The sequence below is a fragment of the Camelina sativa genome, chromosome 17, assembly GCF_030686135.1.
Source record: "Camelina sativa cultivar CO46 ecotype springtype chromosome 17, ASM3068613v1".
Lineage (NCBI taxonomy): Eukaryota > Viridiplantae > Streptophyta > Magnoliopsida > Brassicales > Brassicaceae > Camelina > Camelina sativa.
Window position 1 is genome coordinate 40,218,784 of NC_141896.1, and position 17,488 is coordinate 40,236,271.

A 17,488-nucleotide genomic window follows, 5' to 3' on the forward strand; every position below is an offset into this window, starting at 1 on the left:
TAACGGCCCAGCTCAAGGCCCAAACTCACACAGTGAAGTGACAGAGTAGTATAGTGTGTTAATGTCTCTGAGTTTACTAGTTTTTGACGGCCCAGCCCACAGTCCCAAACTGACTAAGTTTTGCCTAAACTAGTCGTACTAAACTACTAACTGTTTTATCTTCTTACAAAAGCTCACCTATTCGTTTATCCTTTATGAGTTTATGTTTTTTTGTTCTTTTTTGCATGTCGGCACGGCTGGAGATATGCTTTTAAGTTTTTAACGTTTATTGTAATCACCCACTCTAGTAATTTAGATTTTCGTTAGAAAATAATAATTGATTTTCATTACTCATTAGTGACAGTAATGATTTCACTAAAAAATAAGAAAAATTGAAATCCTTTATTTAGAGATCTAGAAGTGAGTGAGAGAGTAAATTGAACCCGCCGGAGTTTTCTGTCTTTCCGGTAACGTCACGCCGCCGGCAAGAATCATTGATAAAATTTTATTTTTTATTTCTATTTTTTCAGACATAAACAAAAAACAAAAAACACACCCCACGAGCTGAGCGTTGAATAAGTCAGTCTATTGACTCTTTTCCCAAAAGAAAAAAAAAAGAATTTTTATTTCTTTCATTAAAAAAATTTCACAAACCAAATTATTAGTTTTCTTCATCACCACCAGCCTAAATCTCATTTCTTAAGGAGACCTAAATCGATCGGTGAAGTCAAAAACCACCAATCCATGGAGGAGAATCGTGGCGATGGTTCCGATTTAGAGACGGCGGAGAAGATAATACTCCGGTGGGATTCAACAACATGTGAAGAAGCTAAAGAGAATCTTATTTTCCAAAGCGGTGGTGATCGAGATGAAGTAGATCGTTACTTACGAGCCGTAGACGAACTCCAAAGACACATCTCTTCAATCTCAGTCTCCGACCAAGTCAAAGCAGCTACCTCAACGATTCAAATCGCCATGGCTAGACTCGAAGACGAGCTGAGAAACATCTTGATCTCTCAGACTTCTACTTTCGAACCTGAAACCCTTCTCCTCGATTCATCCTTGTCTTCTTCCTCTTTCGCTTCTTCCTCACGCACCGAGCTTGACGATGACTACAGCGTAACAACTTGTGACGAAGATGAAGAGCAACAACAACAACAACAAGTGGATCTGGTTCTACCGGAAGGTTCGGATTCCGGTTCACGCCGGTTATCGAGGAGCAGAAGAAGCAATAGCAAATCCACTAGCAGTATACGAGAGATCGATTTTGTATCTCCCGAAGCTGTCTCTGATCTGAGATCGATCGTTCAGAGAATGATCGGAGCTGGCTACTCACGCGAGTGCCTTCAGGTATACGGAAACGTTAGAAAAACCACCATGGAAACGATGTTTAAGCAGCTAGGGATTGTGAGATTAGGTATTGGAGATGTGCAGAGACTTGACTGGGAAGCTGTTGAAGTCAAGATCAGGAGATGGATCCGTGCGGCTAAAGTTTGCGTTAGAGTAGTCTTCGCTAGCGAGAAGAGACTCTGTGAGCTGATATTTGAAGGAACCGTGGAAGAGACGACATGTTTCATGGAGATTGTCAAAGGCTCTGCTTTGCAGCTTTTCAATTTCCCTGAAGCTATAAGCATTAGTAGAAGATCACCTGAGAAGCTATTCAAGATTCTTGATTTACACGATGCGTTAACAGATTTGTTACCTGATATGGAAGAGATCTTCGATTCGAGTTCATCCGAAGCCATTCTTGTTCAAGCTACAGAGATACAATCAAGATTAGCTGAAGCAGCGAGAGGTATACTCACTGAGTTTGAGAACGCTGTGTTTCGTGAGCCTTCTGTTGTTCCTGTCCCTGGAGGAAACTATACATCCATTGACTAGGTATGTGATGAACTACCTCAACTTGATCTCTGACTATAAAGAAACGTTGATTGATCTCATCATGACCAAACCATGTCGTGGTTTGGAATGTACCAATGATAGAAACAATCCCGATATGGATATCTCTCAGCTTGAAGGGATATCTCCGTTAGCTTTGCATATGATTTGGACTATGGTGATGCTACAGTTTAATCTTGAAGAGAAGTCTGTGCACTACAAAGATGAACCTTTGTCTCACATCTTCGTCATGAACAATGTCCATTACATAGTTCAGAAGGTGAAAAGCTCTCCGGAGCTAATGGAGTTGATTGGGGACAAGTATGTAAGAAAGCTTACCGGGATATTTAGACAGGCAGCTACCAAGTATCAGAGAGCCACGTGGGTCAGAGTTCTGAATAGCTTGAGAGATGAAGGATTACATGTGAGCGGAAGCTTCTCTTCTGGTGTATCGAAAAGTGCTTTAAGAGAGAGGTTTAAAGCTTTCAATACAATGTTTGAAGAGGTTCATAGGATTCAGTCGACATGGTTGGTTCCAGATACTCAGCTTAGAGAAGAACTCAGAATATCTCTATCGGAGCATCTTATACCTGCTTATAGATCATTTCTTGGAAGATTCAGGGGACATATAGAGAGTGGAAGACATCCGGAAAACTACTTGAAATACTCTGTTGAAAATCTTGAAACTGCAGTGTTGGATTTCTTCGAAGGATATACCACAGCTCCACATTTGAGACGGTCTCAGTGAAAGAAGAAGATTGGAAAAAACCATAAAGGTTTCCTTTTTGGTTTCCCACATTAGAATTTTTTAGCCATATATATCATTCTTTGAATTCTTTCCATTTTCATGTGGCAGTGTTCAGATTGTTCTCCAGCTTCTGGTGAATAAGTCTCTCACTCTTTTGTACTTGTAAGCATATTTATTTGTTGTGTGTTGTTTGTTTGTTGCCAAATTTTCAATACTCTCTCGATTGTTGATATAAATGTTTGATTTTTGTATTTTGTGACTTTTGATGTACTAGTTCCTTCATAAATGCACTGTACTAGTTCCTTCATAATTGCAGTTTGATTTCTTCTCAGTCATTAATAATCACAAGGTTTATCCTAATCCCAACAACACAAATGGTGTTAATTAAAAAGATCAGTGACAAAATGGTTATAGCAGCAGAAACGTAAATCTTGGTTACAAAAGGAACATGGGAGAACAGAGGCCACCACCAAATTATGGAGGAGCACTGGCACATTCTAACTTGTGGTTCTTCAAGCATGTTCAAAAGCTACCGTCCCATATTTTTTACACTTTTTATAGCACCAACATAAACCAAAAGCATCAGTCATAAGTGTAAGAATATATTTTAGGGATCGATCTCATCCCAAATCAGAGCACATTACTCTTGTCATCTCTTATATCCAGGTTTGTCTTGTGTAGCCTAATACAAATACCTATGTTTAGGTTTGAATTCATCTTTAAAATGAGTTGATATGAGGTAGAGACGGATTGATGGTGGTGCATAATATGAGGTAAATTACGGTATGAGAATCTGTCAATTGTTAAAAACTTTATGAATGAGATAAATGGTTTGAAGTTTAAACCAATTCTTTTGATACTATAATAATCCTAAAAGAAATGGTTTGAACCAATCTAGTTAAACATTAAAAGTATCTACGAACCTTGTTTGGTGAATTGGTGATTATCTTCTCGAAGAAGGCAAAGCGATCTGTGATGTGTTGGGAACAATAATTAGAGAAAGTTCGTGTCGAGGGTTTCTTGCACGCTTTAACTATTAGTACACGTGGCTACTCCCCATTTGTTCACTCTCATAATTTTTGGATTCACGAGTGACTGACTGGGTGTCTACACAGCCTGTCCATTTCTGAAGTGTGTCTTACCCGGTTCGGACCAAATAAATTTTAAATTGTTTTCAAGGTTAGATTTTTTGGGGTTTGAAAAATATAAAATTAATCAGTAAAAATATTTGGATAAAAACGCCATCTTGAAAATTATAAATTTAAAACGTAAGTATTTCTAAACTTACGTTTTGCAGGTCAAACTTTAAACATTTGCTGCTAAATAATCAAATTAGTAGTAGTAAAATAATAACAGCTTAGCTGGCGATGACAAAAAAATATTACTGGCATTAGCATTGTTGACTGGTAGTAATTTCCTACACACTGGCAGCGATATAATTGGCCTAAAACATATGCTTACGTGGAATATTAACTAACAAATCAACATTTGTCTTATTATTCTCCTTTTGGTTATTATTGTTTTAATATCTATGGTCGACCCACAAGGCCACACAACAAATGATTGTGTTGAAGAGTCTCTTAAGAAATTTACACATTTCCTTTAAATTTCGACGATCGCTCAGCTCTCTCCAAGAATCAAATATTTTCTCTCCTTGATCAAAACAAAAATCTCTCTTCTTTCTCCTCGTCTCCACCAAAACAAAACCTCCACTTGTGATTTGATAAAAAGTTGAAGCAAAAAGAAAATATATATATATATATATATATATATATATCCTCAAAATTATGAATTTTGTGTCTTGCTTGGTTTGAACTTTCAAGTTCCTCTTGTTAGAAGAAAAAATGATTTTGTTTTGTGAGCTCTTCTACAGCGAAGTTCAAGTTGCAGAGTGGGAGAAAGAGAGATAGGTTTTATATAGTAAACTCTTTTACATACATACATATCTAACATACACAAACTATACATATATATAGATAGATATCATTACACTTTACACAACAGATTCGGAGTACGAAAAGGTTAGTTATGTTATAAAGATGAATCAGATTCGTCTTGTCTTTTTTTAATTTAGTCTCTGTCTTTTTTTAATTTATAAAATGGCTAACTTTGATGTTTCTTTCTTTTGATAACAGAGACATATGGCTACGAATTTAATGACGATCAACGAGTCAAAGCCGTCGGAGATAGAATTCGCGAGATGCGAATGTTGCTGTATGACGGAGGAATACACGGCGGTTTATATCGAAACCGTTCGGAATCTTTACGCGGGAAATTTTATCTGCGGTCTCTGTTCCGAAGCCGTAAAGTACGAGATGTTTCGTTGGGGTAATAAAAAAGAGAGACGAATCGGACTCGACGAGGCTTTGGCGGTTCACATGAAGTTATGCGGCGAGTTTGTTGCTTCGCTGTCTCCGAAGAAGGTTGATTTAATATCGGCGATCGGAGAAATGTTCAGGAGAAGACTGATTCTGAACTTGCCGCTGAGTGTCGTGGCGTCAGCAGCGACGACGGCGTCTCCGAGGAGTGTTGCGGCTATAGACGGTGGGGAGATTTGTGCTGCGGCGGTGATCGGTGGTGGAGGTGGAAGCTGTTTGCCTGCTTTGTCAGGTGGTGCGTAGATCCGAATATTCTATTTCCGGAGAGGTATCTAATGGAATAGAGACGAAGAAGGAAAGTGTGTGCGCGCGCGCGGCGCGAGTGTGAGATCTTCTCGAGAAGGTTGTTGGAAATATTTGTTTATTTAAAATCCGAAGAAAATATAAAATTAATTAAAATGAAATGTACAGAAAAAAAAATTCGAGAAGTTTAGGTATCGGTTCGTTTGACTGTGTACTTTGATATAATATGACCATGTCAATTTGTTAATATGAGTGATTATTTTTTATATACCTCAAGAGGAGTGGTTTGACTATAAGTGGGTGTATTTAATTTGATATTTAAAATAATTTATAAATTTATAAATTATATGTTATTCTTAAAAATGTACTGTTATTCAAAATAGTTTGTATATTTCGATTACTTGAAAACTCAAATTACTTGGAATATTAGATTGAATACACCCTCTATGTATATATGTTTTTTCATAGGCTAAGATTGTGTGTGACAACGGACAACTACTATGATTAATAAGAAAAAAAATGAGAAATATTAGCTCCGATAATAATACTGGATAGTTTCGTAATGCAATAAATTATACAATGATAATAAAAATTTAAACAACGAAAATTTCAGAACTAAATTATTTCAAAAGTTATGTCAATTGGATATCATTTATGAGGTAGTATAATGTTATAAGAAATTATATATCCATTTATTTGCATAATGTGATTTTTAGTATTTTTGTTTGCTTGAAAAGCAAATTTATATAAAAACTAGGTCTGGCCATAAAATCTGAATCCGAAAATCAGAACCGTATCCGAACAGAAATAAACGGATTAAAACCGAACCGATATTAAGGAAATAACCGATCGGTTCTTGGCTTTCATTATTTTGGATATTATATATTATCCGATCCAAGCCGATATCCAATAGATATCGAATATAACCGAACATATAAAAAATAGTTTGATATTCTGATAGATATGTCTCATATAGAAAATAGTTCGAATATAACCGAACATGTGAGAAAGTAGGTCAGAGTGCTATTCTCCCTATCTTTTATGTATTTGTATGGTTTTATGATAACCTTATCATTTACTTAATTTCTATCTTTTTTTAATACTCCATTAGTATGGTTATTTGGGTACAATATGATTAAAAAGTATTCGAATAAAACATTGTCCAATAACTTTTGGCTTAATTTTGGTCATCGATAATCATATCCGAACCGATCCGAAATGTGAATTATCTGAACCGAAACCGATCCGAATTTTATAAATACCCGAATGGATGGTAGAGTCAATATCCAAAAAATCCAAAATCCAAAAAATCCATCCGATATCCGAACGTCCAGACCTAATAAAAACAATGGAGATTTCTTTTAATTGATTAATGTCTTCTATAATCGCACTAAAAACGTCATAATGAAATCAATTGAAACCGTCATAATTGTTAGTTCACAATTATTGTTGACATTATTAGTATTTGCTTAAAATCGTTTTCTTGATTAAGTGGATCCGTTTAGCCATTACGACCTTGCATGTGCAAATGCCTAATGGATTATTATTGATAAGATTACTCGTACAGTCAGCAGTCAGGTTGGATTTTGTAGGACCTAATTATTTCTACTCTAATTAAAGTCTTCAATAATCATTAATCCATATCGTGAAAATAGAGGAAGAAGATTCCAGGTTCCACTAATTTTAAATTCTCGAAACAAAGGAATTGGACAACAAATTTAGCCGACTTCCACGAAATAAACGTTTGCATCACTATAAACGAATAATGCGTTGTATTATGCGGTACAAACGTATTCAAAGAGATCATTTTCATGTATCTTACGTGTACTTGGGAATTTTCTTGTTTATTTAAGTTGACATAAAAATAACATATACTATTTATTACTTGTGTATATTATTTGATAATTATGCTGCACATAAGAGGTATGGTATACAAACCGTTCTTTGTATACCTATCTATTCAGCATCAGCATCTTGAAATGGTATATGACTGATAACATCAGGAAACGATTTTTTATTACACCCATGATTAGTCCCGACTAATCATTATCTTAAACTTTAATCAGATTAATCTTTAAATTAATAGTCGAAAATAACTTTTTTAAGTATTATTATTGCGATTTATCATTTTTAAAGTTAAAAAAAAAACGCATACAATACAAGCATCCGAAATTGGAGACAATATAACATTAAACCCGGTAAATCTCTCAGAACTTAACCGAAGTTGATGCCTTGCGCTAGAGGTAACTCGTTCCCATAGTTGAATCGTACTGTCAAAAGATTAAGTGGACCGTTTCAACGAATCTAAAATCAAAAACATAAACCGGAAACTAAGAAGAGAAGAGATGAAGGAGTAGAATTTTACCAAGTGGACCGACGCATGTACTGTTTCCATGAGTCGCTTCCAGCTTCACGACCACCACCAGTCGCTTTCTCGCCACCAAAAGCTCCGCCAATCTCAGCTCCATTCGTCGGTATGTTCACATTCACGATGCCACAATCGCTTCCCAGTGGTCTAGTAGTCAAACCAACACAGTGAAAAAAGTAAACTTGACTTGAAAGATTGAGGAGTTGTTTTTTTTTCACTTCTTATATAGCACTTACCCGATCCACTTGAAGATGTTTTCGGGTTTGCGAGTGAATATTGAACTGCTTAGACCTTGAGGAACCGAGTTGTTTATCGCAACAGCTTCTTCAAAGGACTGTCCCCAAAAAAAGTAAAAAAAATTAAGGTCTATTCCTGAAGAAAGTGGATGATGTTAGAGAGTTTTTACTACCTTAAACTTTAGAACATAGAGAACCGGAGCAAAGAGCTCCTTCTTTAACAACAGCAGCATCTGCTGATATCTCTATTATCGTAGGCTCCACAAAGTTTCCTTCACCTTCAACTGCTTTACCGCCCGTTAGTATTTTACCGCCCTGCAAATGCAAGAGAAAAGTGAAAGTTGGTAAGGTTTAACATTATTAGCTGTTGTATATTATATTGCAACGCATAGAATGTGAGGTACTTGCCTGGGATTTGATGACTTCGATTCCTTTCTCAAAGTTCTTCTTTGATTTAGGAGTATGTAATGGTCCCAACAATGTCCCTTTCTCAAGAGGATTACCGATTTTGACTTGTTTGTATGAAGGAATCAGTTGCTCAAGTACTTTTTCGTAGATACTCTCATGCAAAAGCTTAAAAAAAACAAGAACAACATTTAAAGCATTAAGCAAAAGGAAAGGTAGTAGCAACAAAGCTATAAGGGGATTAACAAATTTTACCAGCCTACGGCAAGTTGTACAACGTTGACCTGCCGTTCCAACAGCAGCAAACAGAACAGATCGAGCCGCTAACTGTATGTCAGCATCATCCATGACTATGATTGCATTGTTTCCACTCAATTCAAGCAATGTTTTTTCCGGACCTTGCACTCACTGTTTGTTGCACCGTTAAACCCACCTGTGCATAATCAAAATATTCAAACAGGAGACAGTGAAGAGCAGGCTCACTTGGGTAGTGTATTATAGTTAAAAGTAGTACCTGGGAGCTTCCAGTAAAGGATACTAAGGGAATGCGTTTGTCTTTGGCTATTGCTTCACCAATTTCAGCCCCACCACACATGGCCGTAAAAAATGGCACCTGGTAGATTGTTCTTCTCTAAAACTTCTGCCACTAGCTTGGTCATTGCAATAGTTATCAAACGGTGTAGTTGGAGCACCTTTCCTGTGGAATCACATGTGTTAACTACACTAATCAAACCAAAAGAGAATTTTTATGGTCAACATTAATGTTATGTCACTATTATGCACACTCTCAACATTATGTCATCTAGGAAACGTTTATGCAACATTGACGATTAGGTAGAGAATAGATAGTAACTGTAAACACTATATCGTTAATTTCAGGTTCTTATATAGTACTTTAACCCCTTAAAGCAGCTACAAGGGTGAATTTCAGAGCACTATTCAGAGGCAAATTTCGTTATTTACCAGACAACACAGTTACCGCAGACCAGTGCAATACAAGCATTCCAACCTGCAATAACACAAAATTGTAGATATACTACAGGAAAGACACACACAAAATTTCGTATTGCATTGAAATTGTGACAAAAGACTTACCAAGTACAGCACATGGGAAATTAAAAGCTGTGATAACACCAACAATGCCAAGAGGATTCCACATCTGTGTTTACAATATCCAAGCAGTATGTTAATACTGCTGCCCACAGAGAAGTATAATACTAGTACATAAATCCTAGGAAAGAAACTTGCAATCACCTCCAACATCATGTGTTCAGGGCCTGAAACGAAGAAATGATACGAGTTTAGAAGATCAATCTTTCGGTAAGATTATGGAAAACAGGGAAAACAAGTATCTCCAAATCCAAGTGCCTTAAAAGGAGAAATTTGACTTCAAATATAAGTAATCTAGGAGAACATTTGTTATACTAGAAGAAGGCAGAACTCACGTTCTGAAGGTATGACGGAACCATTGAGTTGTCGGCTCAAACCCACAGCAAAATCACACATGTCAATCACTTCCTGCAAAGGTTGCACTAAATGTGTTACTTGAAGCCGTTTAAGAAAGATGCTGCTCAGTTTGATAGTAGTAGCATATCATATGCTCCCCTTTTTTTTGTAAAATGTGTCACAGAGTTATCACTAAAAAATGTGTTGAAAGCATAATTATTTTTCAAAACGCTTAGCAGAGCAAACATAGAGTACCTGAACTTCACCAATACCTTCAGCAAGGATCTTTCCCATTTCAAGTGAAAGAAGACGACCAAGATAGTCAAGTTTTGATCTAAGTGCATCTCCAATCTGTCTCACAATATCACCTCTCTTTGGAGCCGTAACCTATACCAACATATCCCGTAAGCAATTTTGCCTTTCAAAAGAATTTGGAAAACCATACGCTTAATGAAGAAGTTAAGTGAAAATGAAAACCTGCATCCATATCTTAGCAGCTTCCTCACAAGCTTTCAAACCTTGCTCGTAATCTTCTAAAGAAGCTTCCACAACTTGTGCAATTGGCTGCATCAGTCAAAAAGTGATTACTGAGCAAAACTAAACCAAATTAAATCCACAAACAAGAATCAGAGATCTAAGTCACTCTCTGAACACAGAACCTGATTGTCAGCAGGATTGAGAGTGGGAAACAAGAGGTCCGTTAGCTTGCCATTTGCCAGCAACGTAACAACCTAAGTTGTGAGAAGACAACCCAATCTCACTCAGAAACTCGTACTCTTTCTTGTTCGCTGAACCCATCTCTCTCTTTCTCTATCTGCACAATCATGGAATAAAAGAATGAAATTGATTGTAACGACAACCCCCAAAGAGAACTCCTCAAAGATCAGAGAAAATTAATCACCTTGATCGTATCGAAGAAGAAGTGAGGCTTCGGGTTTAGCTTTGATCACGGAAGGCTTAAATAAAAGGGAGTGAGAGAAAGAGAGAGAGACGTGTACGTCTTTGGTTAAAAGAGAGAGCTTCAATAACAACGACTGATTGATTATTGGACTGAAGGCGATAGCTGAGCTGCTGTGTTCATCCTTTACCACTTCCACTTTTACGTTTTTTGGCGTATCTATATTAATAAATGGTTTTGCCACGTGTCCTACGCTTTTCGTTTTCCGGGCCGGAATCAGAGTTCTTTGTTGTTGTTATCGCCATTGCCCACGTTTACCATCCTTTTTGTATTTTTCTTTACCAGGCCTGTTAATGGCCCGGCCCATTAAATTATTCAAACCGGTTTAACATTTGGGTTTTCCGGGTAAGCTAAAAAAAAAAAACTTTCCCGTTTGACTTTGGTATTAAGTATTAACAACGAGTTCAGTTCCGGATCAAATCAACCCACCCGATTAGGATTCTAATTAACCAAGTAAAGGATCCGACGGACACTAGTGATTCTTCACCGATCGATTCGATTTTGCCGTGAGGAGAACAAGCTTTGCTGATCGCAGATCACGACGATTCATTTCGGTGAGCAACTCAACCTTTGGATTCAATCCAAACCCAGAATCCAAGGGTTTCCAAAAAATTCACACTTTTGTTTGGAAACCCTAGGCTCTGGTTCGTTTCTGGATCATCTATGGTGGGTAAATTGTTCTGTTGATACGAGACAAGGGTTTTGGATTTGGAGGAGAATGAGAGCTGTGAATTTCATGTATAGCTCGAGCAATCCCAGATTTCGCGGGGTTTTCAATGGGCTTTGCGCTGTAATTATATTCATCTTCTTCTTTGATCAGAGCGGTATACTCAGGAACCCTTTATTTAAAGAATCTGTCTTTAGTTGATGCTAGTGGTAGAGGAACTGTTTCCCAATGTCAGTTTAGTAATGGGTTTTAGCAAGTTTACTGTAACTCGTCGACATATGAGTGAAGTTGATGACACTCATGGTTCTTCTGGTTATAATAATAACACCTTGAGTGGTAGTGGTGGTGGTGGTGATAGTACTACTGTATCGTGCTCTGGGTTACATGAACACAGAGGTTATGCTGATGAATGTGAGTTCTTGAAATCAAACCCGGTATGTTCTCCAGATGGGTTCTTTGATTACCTCAACTTCTTTTATTGCTCTTGCGGAGAGTTTAGGATATTGGGTTATGTTGTGTTAGGGGTGTGGCTTGTGGCTCTCTTTTATCTGTTGGGTAACACTGCTGCAGATTACTTCTGCTGTTCGTTGGAGAAGCTTTCTAAGCTTTTGAAGTTGCCTCCAACTGTTGCTGGTGTTACTCTACTTCCGCTTGGTAACGGAGCCCCTGATGTGTTTGCCAGTATAGCTGCTTTTGTTGGTTCGGATAAAGGGGAAGTTGGTCTTAACAGCGTCTTGGGTGGTGCGGTGTTTGTGACTTGTATTGTTGTTGGGATTGTTTCGCTTTGTGTTGCGGATAAAGAAGTTAAGATCGATAAGAAATGTTTCATCAGGGATTTGAGCTTCTTCCTTTTCACATTGGTGGCTTTGATGGTGATTTTGATGGTTGGTAAAGTGACAGTGGGTATCGCCATTGCCTTTGTCTCTATCTATGTGTTATATGCTTCTCTTGTTGCTGCAAATGAGATTTTGAGGGAAACATTCAAGGAGGTTGAAGCTGGATTCTTTTATGCCTTTGCTCCCGATGCAAGGAAGTGTGTTTTCCCCAAGTGTTGAAGAAGATATTCCTATGTACAGCCCCTTGCTAGAACTTGACACCGAGGAAGGTCCACCTAAGCTGCATGATTCTCTACCACAGTGGATGTGGGCTACAAATGTAGCCATCTATTCAAATCATTTCGCAAAAGCAAATGCAAATGATGAAGAAAAGACCTCCATGGGGATGGACTGAAGACGGTGCAGAAGTCGAGAGCTCGTTATGTTTGAAAGTCACATCCATGCTTGAAATGCCATTGACTGTTCCTAGACGGTTAACAATCCCTTTAATCGAGGAAGATAGCTGGTCAAAGACGTACGCTGTGGCTAGTGTCTCATTAGCTCCTGTCCTACTCTCCTTTCTTTGGAGCAGCCAAAATGATACGAGTCTTCAAGCTAGCATTGTAGCTTACCTTATCGGTATTGCGATTGGAACTACTCTTGGATTTCTTGCATACAAAAACACAGAGCTAGATCGTCCGCCTCAAAGATACTTGATCCCTTGGGTACTAGGTGGATTCATCATGAGCATTGTATGGTTCTACATGATTGCAAACGAACTTGTTGCTCTTTTGGTTACATTTGGTGGAATCTATGGAATCAACCCGTCGATACTTGGTCTAACCGTACTTGCTTGGGGAAACTCAATGGGTGACTTAGTGTCAAACATCGCATTGTCGATGAATGGTGGAGATGGCGTACAAATCGCATTATCAGGTTGCTACGCTGGTCCAATGTTCAACACGCTTGTTGGATTAGGTATGTCGATGTTTCTTGGTGCTTGGTCGAAGAGTCCAGAGACTTACATGATTCCAAAAGACAATAGCTTGTTCTACACTCTTGGATTTCTAATATTTGGTTTGATTTGGGCTCTTGTGATGCTCCCTCGCAACGAGATGCGACCGAGCAAAGTGATGGGCATTGGTCTGATCGCATTGTATCTGATATTTGTCACGTTCAGGCTCAGCTCCGCCATGGGATTCATACCTTGGGCTTCTTGAAACGCCAATGTAACCAGCTCCTGTATTGGCTCCTTATTGTATTCATCATCTAGTTAGAGATAATCCCACTGGTTCTGAAGTAAATGTTTGTTTGTATTACATTGAATGTAACTGATAATGAATCTTAGCCATTGGATCTAGGTCGTTGCCTTGGACCGTGTATTCGAAAATGGAGATTGATGGGCCTTGATACTAATGGGCCGAGATTATCAACTCAACTCAATAATGTTGTTTCGCTATCTTCCCAATTGTACATCGTCACGTGGTAGTGCGATATTTTCAGTATCAAACAAAATAATTGTTTATATTATTTAAAATTTTCATGTTACGTAACATACTTTTTATAAAAATAACTTATAACGTGTTGAAGAAAACAAATTATAACAATATTTGTAATCTCGAATAGACGAGTTTAACCAATAATAGTATCATACACTATTTATTATTGCTTAGTTAATAATTAGATTTACTAATCGACAAAACAATATTTTAAATCACCGGAAAATTCCAAACCAATATATAAATTAATAAATAGTTGGACATTGTTATAATTTTATTTTAGCAACGAACGATTTGTATCGGATATAACTACCCTCGATCAATCCACTCAGAAAAGAACAAGAAGTTGATGACAAAAATAAAGAGAACAAGAAATCAAATATATCATTTTCTTGGTGAATGGTTTCCAAATTACACTATATAGCATGACCATAGGTTACATGTACTTATTGATTCTCGCATTTAATTGAATAGACTATGGAGAACAAAATGGGTCCAATCCAATAGAGCAATATGTAAAATATGTGCCGTCGTGGAGACCAAGGCGTAAGGCTAGTTATGTCGTAGAAACTTTATCCACATGCATTTATATATATATTTCTTCTCTTGCGCATGAAGTAAACATATTACGTGATAGCTTATGTCATTAGTCATTTGACCCTTTTTATAAGGGGAGGTATAATATATAAAAATTTTGATGCCATATATCACAATCTCGTAACATCATAAATATATAGTTCATAAATATAAAGATATAATAGTGTTGGAATATGCTCAACTTAGGACAAGACATCCAAGAACATGTTATATCTTATTGCTCTGTTCTCGCAAAATGACAACTCTGACACTCATATGGGTTGTTTTAATTATTTTTGGGCTTATGTATATGCCTTTTTGATGTTTCTACTGATCAGTTTAATGTTCGATATATATATATATATATATATATATATATGTGCATAACAATTATTTTTATGTGAAATTACCAGATTGAAAACCATTAGTATATGATCGATACTCATGCATGTTATTATGTTAACAAAAATTTATGATTCATGATGAGAATAATATGGAATCGTTTGTTTATGAAAACAAAACAGAGAATTCATTGTACGTAAATTTGTTTTGTTTTAAACAGAGAAAACAAAACAAGTTGTCCTGATCCAATAGTAAAGGAAAAAAAAATTCTACCATCTGGGTTCGAATAGTATTGGTCATGGGGTTCAAAACTTAACATGGTTGTATATAAACCTGTAGTTTTATATACTTGATAATGAAATGATATATAATACTTCCTTTTCTTTATCAAAAAAAAAAAAGAAATGATATAATAAATATATTACCCTATAGAAAACTGTATCCGTTGATCATCTTACTCAAGTAATGTGGACCATGCATGTACAATATAATATACAATCGAATTAACAACCATTAAGCTGAAGACAAACTAGGCGATATGACTCATCTTCTCAATCATTGAAATTTCTTTTTATCATAGCATTGTAATAAAGCATACGAAAATAAGAAGACATGTGTATATTACAAAGTATTTTAAAAGTTACAGAAATGGTTTTATGATTCAAAAAGGGTAAGACATGAAAACAAGTTCATGCTCTCTACATGAGCCCTCTAAACTAAACAGTCTATTTGCTCTGCGATATTATTGGAAACACAAGAAAACATAAAATGTGTTGCCCATTTCCAATCTAATTGATACCTCTCTCACTTGGCTCCCCTACCTTCCTTTGTTTTGTTTTCGTTTCAAACAAATATGTGATGATGATCAGGTTACAATTATTGGGTCTATCTATTTATTAATATTATGTATAGCTTTACTAGCTAACATTTCTCAATCAACGTCTTTGTTTAGCCTATCCGAAGTAATAGTAGTATATATAAGAATCCGAAACAAAGACATATATGTTAGATTGATGTGTGGTCAAGTTGAGTTTTATGTCAAATTTTCGTGACATATAGGCCATATATCCCTTAAATTAAAAACCACATATACTAATGTATTATATAATTTACAACCATAAATAAAATAGTACTATTTTACGGAATATGTCACATGTCACATGAAAGGTCACTGACCCCAAAACTAAATTGTTTACACATTAATATTTATTTTCCTAATACGTGTATGTGTGTGTGTATATATTAGTTTTCTCAGTATGGTGACTCTCTAAAACATAATATATCTCTCTTTCTCTTTCTCTTTCTCTTTCTTTTTTCCAAGTTTGTAACCCACAAATAATATGGATCAGCGCATCGCCGCAACCTCAGTCTTCAGGTGGTCTCGGAGTCGCCGGAAGATTCATATCCGGCGTCGTAAGTCGCAGGTGGTGCGTCTTGGCGGGAAGAACAATGCGGTGTCACGTGGCGGATTCTCGTTAAAGAAGATGGTGAGGAGGATGAAGCTAAGATGGTTGAAGCTATACTACGTGAGACTTGTGAAGAAGATCAAAGGCTTTTATCGTAATTTAGTTAAAGAGTTCGTAGACGCAGGAGCTGAGCTTGAAGCGATTCAGCAGCGAATGGCGGTTGAAGCGGCTTCGTTTGCGGTTCCCGGTTTAGGTCTCTCTTTCTCTTCCTTGTCAGTCCATGACCGAGCACGGTATTTTATTGTATAGTCTCGTTGTCGTATATTAAAATTTTATTCATTGTAACTTTTATTTTATTTTATTTTTGCTGTTGTATCTTATAATTAAACTATTTATTATATATATCGTGATTTCCTATTTCTTGGAATATCACTGCAAGAACGAAACTATCAGTATATGGTTAAATATTTTCTTACTATCATACTATGTACGATTTCAATTTGTTCATAACTGTAAAAGACTTGTTCGCAAAACAAACCAATTATAATCTGATGGTAAGATATGCTTACTTACTGCTATTATATAACATCAGCTCCAATTAAATAAACTTGTCCATGTTATGCAAATTAAGTAATTGCGATTCACTCTGGTGAAAACTAAATTAACATTGCGTTTGTTACTATATATTGTCACAAAATAACAATTTATAAGGATACATCATACATACACTATTTTGATGAGATAACAATTTATAAGGATACATCATACATACACTATTTTGATGAGATAAGCGAATAAGTATAGCTAGAAATGATTATTATTTTTACAACAATGTTTTTGTTTTTACAATATAAAATTACTAACACTTGAATACATTATATAAGCGTGTATATGTATGGGGCATGCATGGTAACGTGATTAAATGATCATGGCCATGGGATGAGATGAGTAATATATCTTGTATTGTAAGTGATTGAGTTAAGGTGCATGCCTTGCTGGAAATGCAATCAGACGATGAATTAAGAAATAAATGATTATTTGATATTCAGATCTTTATTGATACTGTGTACTCTGTTCTTACATGACAAACTCGTCGCTTCCCCATAAAATTATAATATTTTAACACACTCACTTGGACTTTGAACGATTGCTTTAAGATTCGAGAATCTCTATGCTTATATAGTAGTAGTAGTACCAACTTGAATTAATTCTCAGTTTTCCACTTTTGATTGATTGTATCCGACAGTATTCAGTTTTTTTCACATGCATGTATACCGTTACTGTTTCAAATAAATTTACATTGCTTTTGTTTTTTTATTTATTTTAGTTGAACAGTTGAATACTTCATTAATCATAGCGCAGAACATATATACAAAGTTGTTATGTAAAATATCTTCTAGAAAACTAAGAGCAACTCCATTTGGAGTCTCTCTCATTGAGGTGACATAGAAGAAGACAAAATTGAAGAGAGTGGCTGATTTTGAACTTTGGATATAGGGTACAAAGTTTTTATCAGATTCATACCAATCCGTTTGAATGTTAAG

At 36.3% G+C, this 17,488-nt stretch overlaps 2 protein-coding genes and 3 pseudogenes across 3 annotated transcripts; 4 read left to right on the forward strand and 1 right to left on the reverse strand.

Annotated features, from left to right (window-relative positions):
• Positions 1-598: 598 nt before the first annotated feature.
• On the forward strand, positions 599-2,912 carry LOC147924950 (exocyst complex component EXO70A1-like; annotated as a pseudogene).
• Positions 2,913-4,159: 1,247 nt separating this feature from the next.
• On the forward strand, positions 4,160-5,519 carry LOC147924951 (uncharacterized). The gene is made up of 2 exons (XM_087494291.1): positions 4,160-4,626; positions 4,741-5,519. Exon 2 carries the CDS (start codon positions 4,747-4,749, stop codon positions 5,224-5,226), a length of 480 nt encoding a protein of 159 aa, XP_087350417.1. The 5' UTR covers positions 4,160-4,626; positions 4,741-4,746; the 3' UTR covers positions 5,227-5,519.
• Positions 5,520-7,309: 1,790 nt separating this feature from the next.
• LOC104742929 (aldehyde dehydrogenase family 7 member B4-like) lies at positions 7,310-10,728 on the reverse strand (annotated as a pseudogene). The gene is made up of 15 exons (XR_015585820.1): positions 10,583-10,728; positions 10,341-10,495; positions 10,159-10,245; positions 9,937-10,068; positions 9,681-9,753; positions 9,490-9,512; positions 9,331-9,394; positions 9,199-9,244; positions 8,750-8,932; positions 8,491-8,668; positions 8,239-8,403; positions 8,004-8,145; positions 7,831-7,928; positions 7,592-7,741; positions 7,310-7,496 (listed from the first exon to the last, which is right to left on the reverse strand). The product of XR_015585820.1 is annotated as an aldehyde dehydrogenase family 7 member B4-like (transcript).
• Positions 10,729-11,063: 335 nt separating this feature from the next.
• On the forward strand, positions 11,064-13,479 carry LOC147924952 (cation/calcium exchanger 4 pseudogene; annotated as a pseudogene).
• A 2,310-nt stretch (positions 13,480-15,789) lies between these two features.
• LOC147924953 (uncharacterized) lies at positions 15,790-16,422 on the forward strand. The gene has a single exon (XM_087496325.1). It carries the CDS (start codon positions 15,879-15,881, stop codon positions 16,251-16,253), a length of 375 nt encoding a protein of 124 aa, XP_087352451.1. The 5' UTR covers positions 15,790-15,878; the 3' UTR covers positions 16,254-16,422.
• The last annotated feature ends 1,066 nt before the right edge of the window (positions 16,423-17,488 follow it).

Excerpts from the sequence above, each read along its gene's own strand:
- LOC147924951 (XM_087494291.1), top strand. The coding sequence starts at position 4,747 with ATGGCTACGAATTTAATGACGATCAACGAGTCAAAGCCGTCGGAGATA.
- LOC147924953 (XM_087496325.1), top strand. The coding sequence starts at position 15,879 with ATGGATCAGCGCATCGCCGCAACCTCAGTCTTCAGGTGGTCTCGGAGT.